Source organism: Arachis ipaensis, chromosome B6, assembly GCF_059453495.1.
Source record: "Arachis ipaensis isolate K30076 ecotype BB chromosome B6, ASM5945349v1, whole genome shotgun sequence".
Classification (NCBI taxonomy): Eukaryota; Viridiplantae; Streptophyta; class Magnoliopsida; order Fabales; family Fabaceae; genus Arachis; species Arachis ipaensis.
Genome location: NC_142441.1, coordinates 10,789,098 through 10,806,240, shown reverse-complemented (window position 1 = coordinate 10,806,240; position 17,143 = coordinate 10,789,098). Strand labels below are relative to the sequence as shown.

Genomic DNA, 17,143 nt, shown 5'->3' with positions numbered 1-17,143 from the left:
GAAAAGGAACGCCCGAGCTTCTCAGTTGCAGGAAGGTGGGACATCGGCCACTCCCTCTCCACAGAAGTCGGATGCGGGGGCGACTTCTTCTGGTCTTGCCAAGTCGGTAACCCTTCCTACCTCCTCCTCCTCCTCCTCCTCCTCCTCCTTTTGTCCCTACCCCTCCAGTCCTTTCCTCCTCGTAGCCTATTTCAAAAAAGTGCAAGACCTCAGAGGCTAGTGTTTTTAATGTTGGTGATACTGGCTTCGACGGGGTGAAGTTTAGTGAGAGGCACATTCTTCCCCATAGCTATATTTTTATGGATGATGCCTCCATCCAAACTCACCTTCAGGTTTTGATCCGGGAAAAAATTTGTACTGCTGGGGTTTGTACCTTTCTCCTCAAGGAACTAGAGAAGACTCCTTTGGGTACTACTCAGCACTCTTTGGAGGCTCTTCAAGGCCAGTTGGCTATGTTTCGAGAGGATGATAAAAGGTTGACAGAGGAAAGAGACCGGCTGAAAGATGAGCTCTCCAAATCCCATGAGAGGGAGATGCAGCTGATAGCCTCTTGTGCTATGGTTGAGGTCTTGAAGGAGAAGGCCGAGCAGAATTACGTCCATTTATTTTCAGATAAAATAGAGCTGAGGGAGGAACTAGAGCAGCTCAGGGAGGGGTACTAGGACTTGGAGGAGTCCATTGCTGAGGGGACCGAGTAGGGATGGCAGTGGGGCGGGTAGGGGCGGGTTTTTGCTCTACCCGACCCCGCCCCGCCCTCTTTGTACCCCACTACTACCCGCCCCACGGGTACCCTTTCCGCCCATACCCGCCCCTATAAAAAGTAAATGACATTTTAAATTTTACACATTCATATATAAATCAAGATACAAACTTAAAATTCATAACTGAATTAAAATACAAACATAAGATTCATACAATGTCAAATAACTTAAAATTAAAAAAGAGTTCATAGAATGTCAAATAACTAAATTAAAATACAAACATAAAAAAATTACATCATTAAAATATAAAAAAGTCTTCAATCCTTATTCTTGATCACTTTTCACATCTTCATCACCATTAAAGTTTTGAAGATCAAGATTCAAACCTAAAAATTAAAGAGATAGTAATTAATATATTAATTACTATGATGTAAAAAATTAACATAAATGAATATTAATGAAATATGGATCCTCCTGAAAAAAAAATAATTAAAAAAACACAAAACAAAATTTAAGAATTGGCAAACTGAATCATGTTCACATCACCTAGTACAACACAAGTCTCTCTTTTTCAACAATTCTAACAAGATCTTTTAGTCTTTTGAGATCCATTTGACCATTGTTGAACACATACTATAAAGAGAGAAATCAATTAAACACAACATGGCTAAATTATTTCCATTGAAAAATAACACATAAGTGGCATTCTTGAATAACATAATTGGTTGAGAGAGCTAATACAAATGCTTTCTCAATGGATGAAAGTTAATGGCAATTAAAAGGTGGAAAAATTCAAAGAAGAACTTACGGATGTGACAATGACATGGCTTGCTCCTTCCTCGATGTAACTCAAACAATTGTCCGAATTTATTCCCCCTCCAACTTGCAAACCGCCTAAATTTTACCAGTCCTCCACATTTAAGTTCAGCAGAGGAAAAATCTGTGTAAGTTTTAAACATTTCATCAACCATAAAGGACAATAAAAATACTAACATAACTTGTTTATTGCTAAGACTCATGTTTCAACTTTCAACAACATCATTCTCAATAACAATTAAGAACACAACATTTTAGTAAATATGTTCCTTTAGACAACACAAATGCCACTAATCAGTGGCAGCATTTAGAAAATCATACCGGGATAAGCATGCAATGCTTCAAGTGCAGCAGCTTTGCTCAAAGGATCCGCACCAAGCATGATCGCATGGTCACCGGTAAGCCCATCTTGTTTGTAAAGAATAGCATACTCAGCTAAAACATTAAAAATCAAGGATGAATATGTTTGTTATCAAATTGAAAGTTCAATTAATATCAATAATACAAGAAGAATATATGACTTCAAAGTATTCTGCACAGGTTGAATATATGACTTCAAAGGAATGAAAAAGAAGAATAATACTCTAATTCACTCAATAAAACCACACACTAACCCATCATGAATTAATGGTTATAATGCAGTGTGAATCAAGGATGAATTCATCAAGGCTGTGTTTGGTAACTAAAATAGGAACAAATATAAAGATTCAGAGATAGAAAAAATGTCTTCCCTTCGTATTCAATTTTTAGTACAGAAAATAAAGGAAGTTTAAGATCTCAATTTTCTCCAAACAGTGTTTATTCTTTTGAACAGTTAATCCTGTGACAAAATCGGCCCCATAAACTAAAATTGTTCCTGCAAATGAACATACATGTGATGCTAGACCTGAACAGAAACATAGTTATATAACCTCACTAAGATATGACAATATTAATGCACTCAAGCTTTAGATATGACAGCATAGAGAGCATGAGATAGAGAAAGGGGCAACTTACCAGTTACTAGAGGAGGAAGACGGCGACAAAGAGGGCAGCGCAGAGGTTCGGTAGCGCAGGACGGCAGCGCAGTGACACAGCGAGGGGTTCACTGTTCAGCAGATGAAGACTCGGCGAGGGGCTCGGAGGATGGTAGCGTCGTGGCGGTGAGAGGCTCGGCGGGAGAGGAAGAGGGTTGCGGCTGAAGAGGAAGAGGAAGTGGGCGAGGGGCTCGGAGGAAGGTGTCGTCGCGGCGGTGATTGGCTCGGCGGGAGAGGAAGAGGGTTGCGGCTGAAGAGGAAGAGGAAGTGGGCGAGGGGCTCGGAGGAAGGTAGCGTCGCGGCGGTGATTGGCTCGGCGGGAGAGGAAGAGGGTTGCGACTGAAGAGGAAGAGGTGACGGGTGACCTTTCTCTGTTAGGGTTGGGGGAATGGGGGCACAAAGCCTCAAACCTGAAGGAGACAAGGAGTGAAACTGTTAGGGTTTCGGCTGTGAGAACTGAGAAAGAGAAACCCTAAAATTGAAATTGTGTATATATACTATGCACTCCGGGGCGGGTATGGGCGGGTTTACCCTGACCCCGACCCCGCCCCGCCCCGCTTAACCACCTGCCCCGACCAAAATCCGCCCCGCTCCGGGTCGGGTTTTAACCCGCCCCAACCGGGTTGGGGCGGGTCGGGTACCGCGGGTTCGGGTACTCCTGCCACCCCTAGGACCGAGCCAGTGCTTGAGGTTTTGAAGGAACAAGTCCGAGTTTTGGCCACCGACTTGGATTTGTCACCCCTTCACCCGAACAAGGTGGTTATTGATGGGGAGATTGTTTTTCCACCTCACCCCTTACTGATTCCGAGTTGAAAACTGCGGGGCAGCGCATCATTGAGTCTCCTCCTCGTGAGGTTATTGCATCCGAAGAGTTATGGCCGAGCTCTTCTGTCCAAGCTGATGTTGTTCCGACCTCTGCTGCCGAAGAGGTTCCTCCGACTCCTCCGACTCCCGTGGTTGACCTGACCCCTTCTCCTGTTGATGATCCCAACCCTCTCTCAGGCCCCAAGTAATATTTATGTTAAGGCCCGATCTGTGGGACCTTCTTTTATGAACAATTTTTATGTATGTTCTGGATATTTTTTGCTTTCGCTTTCTAAGTTTGGATCCTTTAAAAGGGTCTTTAACAACCGCTTTTTCTGGATGTTTAGTCCCTTTCGTGGGATACTTAACAAAGTAGTTGTTTCTTATATTCGTAAATGCTGGTATGATAGATATTTTATTGTTTTACAAGGTTTTTTTGGTGGGGACAATATTTCTGTTTGATGTCCCTTAGCTTTGTAAAATTTTATGAAGGCCTCTTGCAATGCTTTTTATGGGGACCTCTAGCCAAATGGTTTCTAAAGGCCTTTTATTTCCCAAAGTTTTTTATAAAAACTTTTATGTAGCAACCTTCCAAAGACTTTTCCATTTTCTATTAATTGGGCGTAAATGTTCAATTTGTTTCTACCCTTTTGAATCGTTTTCATGACTTAGGTTTGCTATGCATTTTGTTCTACTCGGGCGCTTTTCAACATGTAAGTCGTTTGCCTTTTCATCACCGAGTTATTATGATTGTCTTTTTATAACCTCTTTACACCGACTTGTACCTCGTCGCTTTATCTTGCCGACCACTTAGGTCGGGCAACAGATTTTTGCGCTTTTTAGAGCTTAAATCGGTGAGTATCGTAGTAATAATAATGAAAAGTTTAAAAAAGGAGTATATCATTAATAAAGTCTGACTTTACAAAGGTGCTTTGGCTACTAAGGGAATAATTTTCATGCCCCTAACCCCCGCTTTGATGCCTCGTTAAAACCCCCTTCAGAAAAACCCTCTTCGGGAAAAAAACCATGAAGTCGGGAAAAAGAGTACATCAGGAAACGGGGTACGCTTCTAGCTATAATATATTTTCAAGTTGCAAGCATGACATGACCTCGGGAACTCGGTTCTGTTTAAGTCGGACACTTTGTAGTAACCCTTTCCCAAGACTTCAGTTATCTTGAATGGTCCTTTCCAGTTTGCAGTGAGCTTCCCTTCTCCCGACTTGTTTACTCCGATGTCATTTCGAATGAGGACTAAGTCGTTAGTAGCGAAACTTCTTCGAATGACTTTTAGGTAATACCTTATTTCCATCCTTTTCTTTAGCGCTACTTGTCTTATTTGTGCTTGTTCTTGGACTTCGGGGAGTAGCTCGAGCTCTTCTTTTTGGGCTTGGATATTGTCAACCTCATCATAGAATCTCACCGTTGGACTTTGCTCATTGATCTCTACTGGGATCATGGCTTTTATCCCATAGGCAAGTCTGAATGGCGTTTCCCCAGTTGTGGAGTGAGGTGTTGTTCTATAAGCCCATAACACTTGAGGGAACTCTTCAGCCCATGCTTTCTTTGCATCCTGCAGCCTCTTTTTTAATCCGGCCAAGATAACTTTATTGGCAGCTTCAGCTTGTCCGTTGGCCTGAGGATGCTCCACCAAGGTGAACTGATACTTAATCTTCATGCTAGATACCAGGCTTTTAAATATAGAATATGTGAATTGGGTGCCATTATTTGTGGTGATAGAGTGAGGAATCCCGAACTGGGTGATTATGTTCCTGTAGAGGAATTTTTGACTTCTTTGTGTCGTGATAGTGGCCAGTAGTTCTACTTCTATCCACTTGGTGAAGTAATCCACTCCCACAATCAAGTACTTAACCTGTCCTAGAGCTTGGGAAAAAGGTCCAAGTAGGTCTAGACCCCATTTCGCAAAGGGCCAGGAAGATGTTATGCTGATGAGCTCTTCGAGAGGAGTGACGTGAAAATTAGCGTGCATCTGACAAGGTTGGCACTTTTTAACAAAGTCGGTAGCATCCTTTTGCAAAGTCGGCCAAAAAAACCCAGCTCGTATCACCTTTTTGGCTAGAGATCTTGCTCGAAGGTGATTCCTGCAAATGCCATGGTGTACTTCTTCCAGGATTTCTTTTGTCTTGGAGGTCGGGACGCACTTCAGCAATGGTGTAGATATTCCCCTTCTATAAATGACATTTCACACCAAAGTATAGTTCTGTACTTCCCTTCTGAGTTTCTGAGCCTCCTTTTGCTCCTCGGGAAGGATGCCGAATTTCAGATATTCGACTAAAGGAGTCATCCATTCCAAGTTTAAGCCTGAGACAGGTAGGATGTCCACTTTGCTGTCTATCCTTATGGATGTGGGCTCCTGGAGGATTTTTTGTATCAAGCTTCTATTATTTCCTCCTGGCTTGGTACTTGCTTGCTTGGAGAGGGCATCAACTCAGCTATTGAATTCCCGAGTTATGTGCCTAACCTCAATTTTTGAGAATTTTCTGAGATGCTCAAGCATTTTTTCTAAGTACTTTTTCATTTTGGGATCTTTTGCTTGGTACTCTCCATTAATTTGAGGAGTTACTACTTGAGAGTCGCTGAAGATTATTACCTTATTAGCACCGACTTCCTTAGCAAGTTTTAGCCCTGCGATCAGAGCTTCGTATTTGGCCTGGTTGTTGGAGGCGTGGAACTCAAATTTCAAGGACACCTTTATTTGAGTATCTTCTTCATTGACCAGTATTATGCCAGCTCCACTTCCGTCCTTATTAGAGAATCCGTCTACATAGACCTCCCAGGTCGTGGAGGTTTCACTCTGATCGCCTGTGTATTCTGCGACAAAGTCGGTGAGACATTGGGCTTTGATTGCTGTCCGAGTTTCGTATTACAGGTTGAACTCGGATAGCTCTATAGTCCATTGAACCATTCTGCCCGCAATATCTATTTTTTGAAAGATTTGCTTCATGGGCTGGTTTATTCGAACTCTGATGGTGTGGGCTTGAAAGTAAGGCCGGAGCCTTCTTGATGTTACGATTAAGGCATATGCAAACTTTTCAGGTTTTTGGTACCTGAATTTGGGGTCTTGTAATACCTTGCTAGTGAAGTAGATAGGGTGCTGTCCGACCTCATCCTCTCGTATTAATACTGATGCCACAGCCTTCTCAGCGACAGCTAAATACAATACGAGTTCTTCTTCTGCTTTTGGCCTAGTAAGGACAGGAGGTTGACTCAAAAACCTTTTGAAATCCTAAAAAGCCTCTTTGCATTCAGGGGTCCATTCAAATTGACATCCTTTTCTAAGTAGCAAGAAAAGCGGTAAGGATCTTAATGTTGATCCCGCCAAAAATCTAGATAAGGCTGCAAGCCAGCCATTCAGTTGCTGGACTTTCTTTAAACAGGTCGGACTTTTCATTTCTAGGATTGCTCAGCACTTATCGGGGTTGGCTTCAATTCCCCTTTGTGTTAGCATGAATCCTAGAAATTTTCTAACTTCCACTGTAAAAGTGCACTTGGTGAGATTTAACCTCATCCCGTGCCCTCATATGGTGTCGAAGACTTGTGAGAGGTCGGTCAGAAGGGCAGCCTCATCCTTGGTCTTTACCAACATGTCATCCACATATACTTCCATTAAGTTTCCAATGTGAGGTGCGAACACCTTGTTCATCAACCTTTGATATGTGGCCCCTGTGTTTTTTAATCCGAAGGGCATGACCACATAGCAATAGTTAGCTCTGGGGGTGATGAAGGATGTCTTCTCCTGATCCGGCTTGTACATCGGAATTTAGTTATATCCTGAGTAGGCATCCATGAATGACAAATATTGATATCCCGAGCTGGAATCTACTAGGGCATCAATATTGGGTAGAGGATATGGGTCTTTTGGATATGCTTTATTGATGTCGGTATAGTCGACGCACATCCTCCACTTCCTATTTTGCTTCTTAACCAGCACCACATTTGCTAACTAGGCCTGGTACTTGACTTCTCGGATAAACCCTGCCTCTGACAAGGCTTGTACTTGTTTTTCGACCACTTGGGCTCGTTCTGGTCCGAGCTTTCGTCTCCTCTGTTGGACAGATTGAGATCCCGGGTAAATAGCTAACCTGTGTGATATAAGCTCGGGGTCTATCCTAGGCATGTCGGAGGCTTTCCAGGCAAAGAGGTCGGAGTTTTCTTGTAAGAGCTTTACGAGTTTCTACTTCAGGTCCTCTGCTAGATTAGCTCCTATATTGGTAGTTTTTCTGACCTCCTGCCCAATCTGGACTTCTTCCGTTTTTCCTTCGGGCTGTGGTCGTAGTTCTTCTCTTACTCGGACTCCGCCGAGTTCAATTGTATTGACTTCCTTGCCTTTACTCCTTAGGTTTAGGCTCTCATTGTAGCACTTTCTCGCCAGCTTCTGGTCTTCCCTGATCGTAGCAATCCCTTCCTGTGTTGGGAACTTCATGCAGAGGTGAGGGGTGGAAACAACCGCTCCCAACTGATTTAGCGTCGTCCGGCCTATCAAGGCATTATAAGCGGAGGCTACATCAACAACAATGAAGTCGATGCTTAAAGTTTTAGACTTCAGCCCCCTTCCAAAAGTTGTGTGTAGGGAGATGAAGCCTAGTGGTGTGATAGGAGCGTCTCCTAACCCGAAGAGTGTATCCGAGTAGGCTTTGAGCTCTTCTTCGTCTAGCCCCAATTTATCAAATGCCGGCTTGAATAATATGTCAGCTGAACTCCCTTGATCTACCAGGATTCTGTGTAGATGAGCATTGGCGAGGATCATTGTAATTACCACCGGGTTGTCATGCCCGGGTATGACTCCCTGTCCATCTTCTTTGGTGAAAGAGATGGTTGGGAGGTCGGGTCCATCACTCCCGACTTGATAGACCTCTTTCAGATGTCTTTTTCAAGACAATTTGGTTAGCCCCCCTCCAGCAAATCCTCCTGATATCATATGAATATGTCGTTCTGGAGTCTGCAGGGGCGGACCTCTCCGATCATGGTCTTCCTCATCTCTCTTCTTTTTCCCATGATTGTCCGACCTTTCCATGAGATATCTATCTAGCCGACCTTCCCTGGCCAGCTTTTCTATCACATTTTTTAGGTTGTAGCAATCATTTGTGGAGTGCTTATATAGTTTGTGATACTCGCAGTATCATTACAGCTTCCACCCTTTTTGTTTTTAATGGGACGTGGGGAGAAAGCTTTTCAGTATAGCAGATTTTCTTGTAGACATCCACTAGAAAAACTCGTAGAGGAGTATAAGTGTGATATCTTCTGGGCTTCTCAGGTCCGACTTCATCCTTTCTCTTGGTCTCCTTCTCCTTTTCCTTTGGCTGGTGGGGGTTCCCAAGTCACCAGTTTGGTTCTCGTAACCTGACATTTTCTTCCATATTGATGTACTTTTTAGCTCGTTCTTGTACATCACTTAAGGAAGTTGGGTGTCTCTTTGATATGGACTGGAAGAAGGGTCCTTCTCGGATACCATTAACAAGTCCCATTATCACCGCCTCAGTGGGCAAGTCTTAAATTTCCAAGCACGCTTTGTTAAATCTTTCCATGTATTTTCTCAGGGTTCTCCAACCTCCTGTTTCACACCGAGTAGACTGGGTGTGTGCTTGATCTTGTCTTTTTGGATGGAAAATCTGGTAAGGAATTTGTGTGAAAGATCATCAAAGTTGGATACCGACCTAGGGGGCAAGCTGTCGAACCACTTCATGGCTACTTTGGTTAACGTTGTCAGAAAGGCCTTGCAGCGAGTAGCGTCTGAAGCGTCTGCTAAATACATCCGACTCTTAAAGTTGCTCAGATGATGTTTTGAGTCAGTTGTTCCATCATATAGGTTTATGTCAGGGCTTTTAAAGTTTCTGGAGATTTTAGCCCGCATGATATCCTCCGTGAATGGATCCTCTCCCCCCAGAGGGCTGTCTTCCCGAGTCATGCGGGAATCCTTGTTCCGGAGATTGGATTCTAGCTTCGAGAGCTTATCCTCTAGCTCCCTTCGCCTCTTGATCTCTCTCTTCAAGCTTCTCTCTGCTTCACGCTGTCGTTCTAACTCCTGTTCCATCTGCTCAAGTCGGTCTTGATGCCCTTTTAACCACCCCATGAGGTCGTTACCGTGAGGCTGTCTCTCTCCTTCGGGGAGGCGAATTTCAGATGGGATTCTCCTTTGATTATCGGAGGGGCCCCTCCCCATGCGGCTCCTCCATTCTTGGCTGGGGTATCATTAAGGCTTGGTCGTTGTTGACTACATCCTGATCTTCTTGATCTGATTCAGACGCAGTATGTCCATCTTCACGTTGGTCGTCCACCATTGAGCGTCGATCTCCAGGTCCCCGGCAACGGCGCCAATGTTCCGTGGATTACCTGAAACCAAATTATGGTTGGGCTTGTGTGTGAGGCCCAGACGTTGGAAGATGGGGGTCTCCAACTTGTTCACGTCTGGGAGCCGCCGTCCGAGTTGTACTAATGCGTTTGAGTAGGGGTGGTACCTGCAAGACACTCCGATGCCTAAGTCAGCAAGGGGTTAAGCAAGTTTATAGTATTGAAACTTAAGTTTACTTGAGTATGTCAGTGTATTTATAAGTGACGAACCAATAACCACCGCTGAAATAGTTCCACTTCTGATGGTGGATAACCATCCATTTATCTTAAGGTTGTTGAGATCTCCCTTTTAGAAGTGGGTGAGAGATTTTAGAAGGCAGTTACTCACTTAGTTACATACGAGCTGCCTGTGTTAATCTATTTCGACCTTTTAGAAGAGGTCGGATATGTAGACGAGACCGTCCTACTGGATTGGGCCTTTTAACCGCATCGGACTTGACTTATATTTTGGGGTTGGGTATGAATAATCTGTATTATAATATTTATCCATGAATCAAAATTAATAACTCTATCTATTTTTATTTGTGAGAATTATAAATTTTAAAATGCTTATGATATGAATATTTGTGCATCATTTTTTGGTGTTGGCCGCACAAATCCGACCCGCACCTTCGTAATTGCCGGCGTTTTTGGTAAATTTAGAATTGACATCAATTCTTTGGAACACCCAACTTTTAGTTAAGGGCTAGGCCCATCCAAATTGGAGAATAAATTAAAATGTATGAGATCAAATGTCTAAAATTGGGACTGTCTAATCCGCTGGACCAAAATAAAAAAAAAAAATGTATGAGATCATGCTCCCGTTCCACTCCCATAGTCCTATACGCTACATTGCTACTATGCTAGAAAGAATACGGCTTCATTCAATAGAAAAATTTATATTTACACAATTATGTATAAAAAAAAAAAATTTTAAATTTTATTTTTTATCAATAATTTCTAGTACCAGAAGTAAAAAATATATAACATAAATGAAAAAATCGTGCATATAATATTTTTCTTATTATAATTATTAATTAATTATTATATGTTACAACGTATAAAAATGTTAGAAGTTAATATTTTTAGTATAAACAAATAAATAATTAGTTAAAATTGATTTAAATATACAAAAATAAAAAACATTAGTTAGTTATCATTTTTGTTTAGGTATTTTTTTTTACTAAAGATAGGAGACTCGAACCCGCAACCTCTTAAATGAATATGAAGAGACTATGTCATTTGAACTATAACTCATTGGCTATTTTTGTTTAGGTATTGAATTTATTAAAAGATGTTTGTTTATAAAAAAATAACTAATTTATACATATCAATACGATAAAAAAATAAACAAATAAAATATTACCATGTAGATTGTATTTTTTTAAAGTATTATATCAATAAATATACCAAAATATTCTTATAAATAATCATATGATCAATTTTCTTATAAAATTAAATAACCTTTTTATTATCATGATCAAAATATTTTTTACATTAAACAAAATTAAAATAAAATCTTAACCTACTCAGAAAAAGAAAAAGAAACACGCGACTTTACTCTTTCATGACGGCGACTGGCATGGATGAGTATATCAATGAACAATGATTCATAAATATTAGATAAATTCAAAGAAACTAAGATTGAATTGAATTGCCAATGTCAAGGTACAATCCTCATCGGAGTTCCATGAAGCCAGCACGTAGGAGTTGTTGATGTCATTTTTTATTTGAAGGAGTTTTTTTTTGTCCTGTGGGGTTGCACTGCTTCTTTGCATTGGATGCAGGGAGAGCAGAACAGAGTCAGAAGAAGAAAACACTGTTGGAGGAAAAGGGTGTTCTTTGATGTCATTTTCTTTTGATTTTATTTTGGATGAGGATCATCAAATGCTTATTTGTAGATTACAGTCTTGCCATTTAGATCATGAAAATGAATCTAAAGTTTCATTAAGTTTTGGCTAATTACATTAACGTTGATCTTTTAAGCTGCTTATTTTGACTAACAAAATTATAATATTCACACGCACGCAAGCGACAGATTATAATATTGCTGGAAGTGAGGGATTTTAATCTTAGGTAGTGTTAAGAGATGAAAATTTTTTCAGAAAATTATGATATTCTCAATTGTATTTGTATTGGAATCATGATCTCCTCCTAAAAATAACAGATCAGAAGAGAAGATAAACAAATTTCTAATTTGTATTCTGAAAATTTAATTTTGATTTTTTTATTGAAATTATTAAGTTAAGATTTGATTTTAATTTTATATATTGGAAAAGAGTTATTCTCCACTTACAAGTGTTTTTCGTACAAGTCATTTATATTCATGCGCTTTCACTTTTTTGTCCGTGCCTCTTCTTTTTCCGTGCTTCTTCTTCTTGGTAATTTTTTTCTCTTGTTATCGTCGTCATCAACACCACCTCTTCCTCCTTCTTTTTTCATTGGAATTTCTTTTTTTCTTTTCTTTTTCTCTTTTTCCTCCATCATCAGTTATCTTGTTGTTGAAGATAATAAATAATTGAGGTTCAGATTGTTAATTGAACCAGAACGAAATTGATTATTGTTTTGAATCCAATCAAGTGGCTAAGATGTGGTTCAATTCAGAAGAAAAAATATAGCATTAGAGAAAACATTTTTCTGCAGTAAATTTGGGTGTAGCACAAAGATATTTGGGTGTAATACGAAGATATTTGGGTGTATTTTAAGAATTTTTAGATGTATTTTTATTCTGATAAGTTCTGCATAATTCAATACTCTTCATCTTCCTCTTCCTCATCTTCTACTGGTTTTCTTTTTTTTTTTTTAATCATCATCACCATCTTCTTCTTTTTTTTTTCTTATTCATTTTTTCCTTTTTATTTTACTTTCTCAAGTTTCTTCTTATTTTACTTTTTTAATAAGAATAAAAACAAAAAAATAAACAAAGAAGAAGAAAAAACACATAATGCTGCAAAATTACTTGAAAGAAGATGAACTTACATTCATTTAACTAAAAGAAAGAAAGAAATAAGAAAAAAAAAAGAAGAAAAAAATGCAATACTAGAAAAAATATTTTTCTGTATTTGCAGCAAATTTGGGTGTAACACGAAGATATTTGGATGTAACACGAAGATATTTGAGTGTATTATAAGAATTTTTTGGTGTATTTTTATTCTGATAAGTTCTGCATAATTCAAAACTCTTCATCTTCCTCCTCCTCATCTTTTTCAACTTCATCTTCTTCATCTTCTTATTTCGTTTTCTTATAATTCATCTTAGGAGAAAAAATAAAATAAAGAAGAAAAAAATATATAATGTTGCAAAATCAATAGAAAGAGAAGAAGACAAAAATGCAGCAGCAACAACAGTAACGATGAAGATGAAACACGCAAAGGAAAAGGAGGAAAAACGCAAAGAAAAAGAAAAAAAAAGAAGGAAGAGGAGGAGAAGAATGAGGCACGTGAAGAAGAAAGGTCTTCTATAATGGTGAGTGAGAGCGCGCTTTGGAAATGGTTGAGTGTTATCACGCTCCAGTGGGTGAATGTAGTTTTTGTTAGACTTAGGGCCCGTTTGGAAACTCTAGAAGTAGCTTTTTTTAACTTTTGACTTATGAAAAATAGTAGTATTAATGTCGGGTGCAATTTTCAAAACCAAATTGCAACTTTCTAAGAAGCTATTTTGGAGCTTATAGAGAAGTTAAAAAAAATGACTTCTCTCATAATACTTCTACTTTTCATTACATTTCTTTAAAATAAGCACTTTTAGAGTTAAAAATCCAAACACAAAATAACTTATTTATAAATTACTTTTAACAGAGTCATTTATTGTTTAAGTTATTTTATCAAAAGGAGCTTAATTAAGTTAGTTACCCAAAATTGGCCTTAGTCCAACTTGTAAAACTTGTAAAACAAAATGGCTTGTATTTATAGCATAACTCATTGTAAAAAGATATTTTGATCATAAAAATATATATCTATTTATAATTATTTATAAGGGTATTTTGGTATATATAATATTTTTTAAATAAATAAATAAAAACTAACTGATAAGTAAGAAAATACAATTTATTATATGGCAATTATTTATTCGTTTATTTATTTATGGTAAGTATAAATTAGTTATTATACTAAAGTAAACACCTTATTAAAATGACGTAGATTAAATGATAATTTAAAAATAGTAAAATACAAAATCACGGGGTCACAGTACTCCATCTAATCATATATCATTTAGTTTTGAAGCTAGCTAGGGAGAGTTCAATACCGCGATTAACGGCCAAGAAACCTCCGTCAACGGTCAAATCATGTCCACTAATGTAAGCAGATTCATCAGAAGCAAGAAACAAAGCTGCTTCCGCAACATGTATTGGCTTCAACACAATCCCCCGCAAACTGGTACCAACACCACCAGCACTTTCAACTTCACTTGCCTCCACATTCAGCGCTCTACACACAAGAGGCGTGGCCACAACATATGGTGAAACCGAATTCACTCTGATCCCGTAACGGCCAAGCTCACCACACGCCGAACGCACAAGTCCTATAAGGCCGTGTTTGGATGCAGTATAACTAACACCAGCAGCTGCGCCAATACCAACCGAAGCAACCACACTCCCTGTGCATATTATGGATCCACGTGTCCTTCTTGCCACCATGACACGTGCAGCATGCTTGATGCACGCTGCTGCTCCGCGAAGATTCACAGCCATGGCGTTGTCAAAATCGTTCAGATCTAAATCAAGTATGTTAGAGATAGAGCCTGCAATTCCAGCGTTGCTGAACATGATGTCTAGGCTTCCGTATTTCTCCACCGCGAAAGCCACGGTTTCTTCAACTTGTTTCTCGTCTCTGATGTCGCAGTGGCGGTAACTCACCTTCTCTAACAAGCCAATGGAACTTGCAAGGTGGTGACCGAGCTCGTCTTGAACATCTGCTACAACTACAAACGCACCGTTTTCCACAAATACCCTCACTGCTTCTGCTCCTATTCCACTTGCTCCTCCGGTCACTATTGCCACCTTGCCTTCCAACCTATAAATCATATATATATGAAAAACTTATAGGAGATAGATCAGAAGATATGATAATATATAGAGAGGATATTAAGTAGTAATAGCTACCTTTGTTTAGACATTGTCAGAGAGTGCTCAGCGATGACGAAGGAACTTGATGATCTGGAGAAGTGGAAACAGAGAGAGTGAATAATCACACTTTGAAAAAGAGTGAGGTGGAACCTTATACAAACCTTGTCTAACTAACGTTGGTTAACCCAGCTATTGAGTTAAATTAACCAAACAGATGTTAGGTAACAGAATAATATATTTATATCCAACTTGTGTATATGTCCTTGCTTCAATGAAGAGATGATGTTTCATTAGAGATGAAATTAGAAAGGACTTATTTAGATAAAGATATCTAAAATATTTTTTTTTTAAATATTTTTTAGTAATTAAAATTTAACATATATAATTGATTAAATTATGTTATTTTTGTTAAAATTAGATTAGACAAATTAATTTAATCGAAAAAATAGTGAATTAAATCTTGAACTAGTCTAAATTAATATTATTTTTTTATAAAAAATAATTATAATATTTTTATTATAAAAAATGATTAAAATACTCTTATTATATATATATATATTAATTTTAAAAATTTTAAATCCTAATCATACGATAGAAAAATAAAGGACTAAAATTTAAGATTCTCAAAATTAATATATATAATAGAAGTATTTTAATCATTTTCTATAATAGGGTATTATAGATATTTTTTATAAAAAATAATATTAATTTAGATCAGTTCAAGATTTGATTCGCTATTTTTCGGTCAGATTAATTTGTCTAGCCTAATTTTGATAAAAATAACACGATTTAATCAATTATATATATTAAATTTTAATTATTAAAAAATATCTTTATAAAAAAATATTTTCAGCATCTTTATTTGAGTGACTCCCAATTATAAATTGTTAAATAATTTAGTTCAGTTCAAAATATATCTAACTACCTTTAGGTTCAATAGGAAAGAACAAAAACGATCATCCGACCAAATTAGTTCTTGCATGAGTATGATCATCATATCTTTACATATTTATAATAAAAAGGACAATGATAATTTAAATTGGCAATTAATTATTTAATTTGTACATCTATTCAATCTGAGAATGACAAATAAATAAAGGGCCTTATTAGCGTGTAGAAAGAAAAATCCTTCTACATATATAGAAGATAGGTGTCGTCTTCATATAGCTACAAATTTTATCAATGTAAGTACAATAATCATGCAACAGTCACTTTTAATATTTAGTTTAGAGGATAATTTTTGCAGCAATTCAGTTGTACAGAAATTGACATAAAATAATGTTAAAATAATGATTAATAAATCTCTTATTAGTCTTTAATATAAATAGGGCAAATTTAATATATATATATATATATATATACGGTGAGTTCTACCCAACTTTCTCTAAAACAATATGTAAATTACTCTCTATGACGTGGTATATTTTAATTGGATTTTAGTTTTAATTTGAGTTAATTTAACCTAATAAAAGTTAACATCTTAATTAAAATAAAATTATTTTTTAATTAAGATGTTAACTCTATCCTTTAACCTATATTAATATTCCAATAGATCAAAATTTTAACGAATATTAACTAGCAAAAATTGATAATTATTGAGAGATTAACAGTGACGATAATCAATATGATTGAAACGACATAATGATGGAACAAAGTTAACCAAACTATGTTTATCATTTACTTAGAAACATAGATAATGGTTTTGAGAGAAGGAAAGATTGTGAGTTGCAACCTTAACAATAATTGAATTATATTAAACTATTTTTGGTGTATAATGTAAATTAAAAATTAGTTATTAAATTAATCATTTGTGTAAATATATGTTAATTCTAAAATATGTATTAAAAATATATGAAATAATGTATGTAGTTATATATAAAGATGTGAGTGACTGATATTTTGTGTATGTATAATTTTTTTGTTACAATTTTGACACTAGAAAAGATAATTATAGCAATTATTATATATATAGAAGGGTCATTTTGTAATTAAGATGTTAACTTTATTCTATTTTAGTTAAGATATTAACTTTTATTGAGTTAAATTAACTCAAACTAAAATTAAACATTCAATTAAAATATATCACGATATAGAAGATAATTTACATGTTACTTTAAAAGAAATTGGGTAGAAATTACCTATCTATATATATATATATATATAAAAGTCCGGTTTAATACGAGTAGGTAGATCTTGATTTTTGAGCAATTGAGCTTAATATATATAGAAGTGTTACATGTTATATTTTTTTGTCTATGTTGCAGGTTATGATATTTATATTAATATTGGTGTAACTTGTACCAAAAAAATAACATTGGCCTAATAAAAAAATACTATGATGACTTTAGGATATCAAAAAATTCTAAAGGGCATCGACATCAGTTTTGTAATATTGAACT

At 37.3% G+C, this 17,143-nt stretch overlaps 1 protein-coding gene across 1 annotated transcript; it reads right to left on the bottom strand.

Annotated features, from left to right (window-relative positions):
• Positions 1-13,801: 13,801 nt before the first annotated feature.
• Positions 13,802-15,025, bottom strand: LOC107646041 (short-chain dehydrogenase reductase 3b). Its single transcript, XM_016350231.3, has 2 exons — positions 14,781-15,025; positions 13,802-14,691 (listed from the first exon to the last, which is right to left on the bottom strand). The coding sequence occupies exons 1-2, from the start codon at positions 14,792-14,794 to the stop codon at positions 13,887-13,889; spliced, it is 819 nt and encodes a 272-aa protein (XP_016205717.1). The 5' UTR covers positions 14,795-15,025; the 3' UTR covers positions 13,802-13,886.
• Between the last annotated feature and the right edge of the window lie 2,118 nt (positions 15,026-17,143).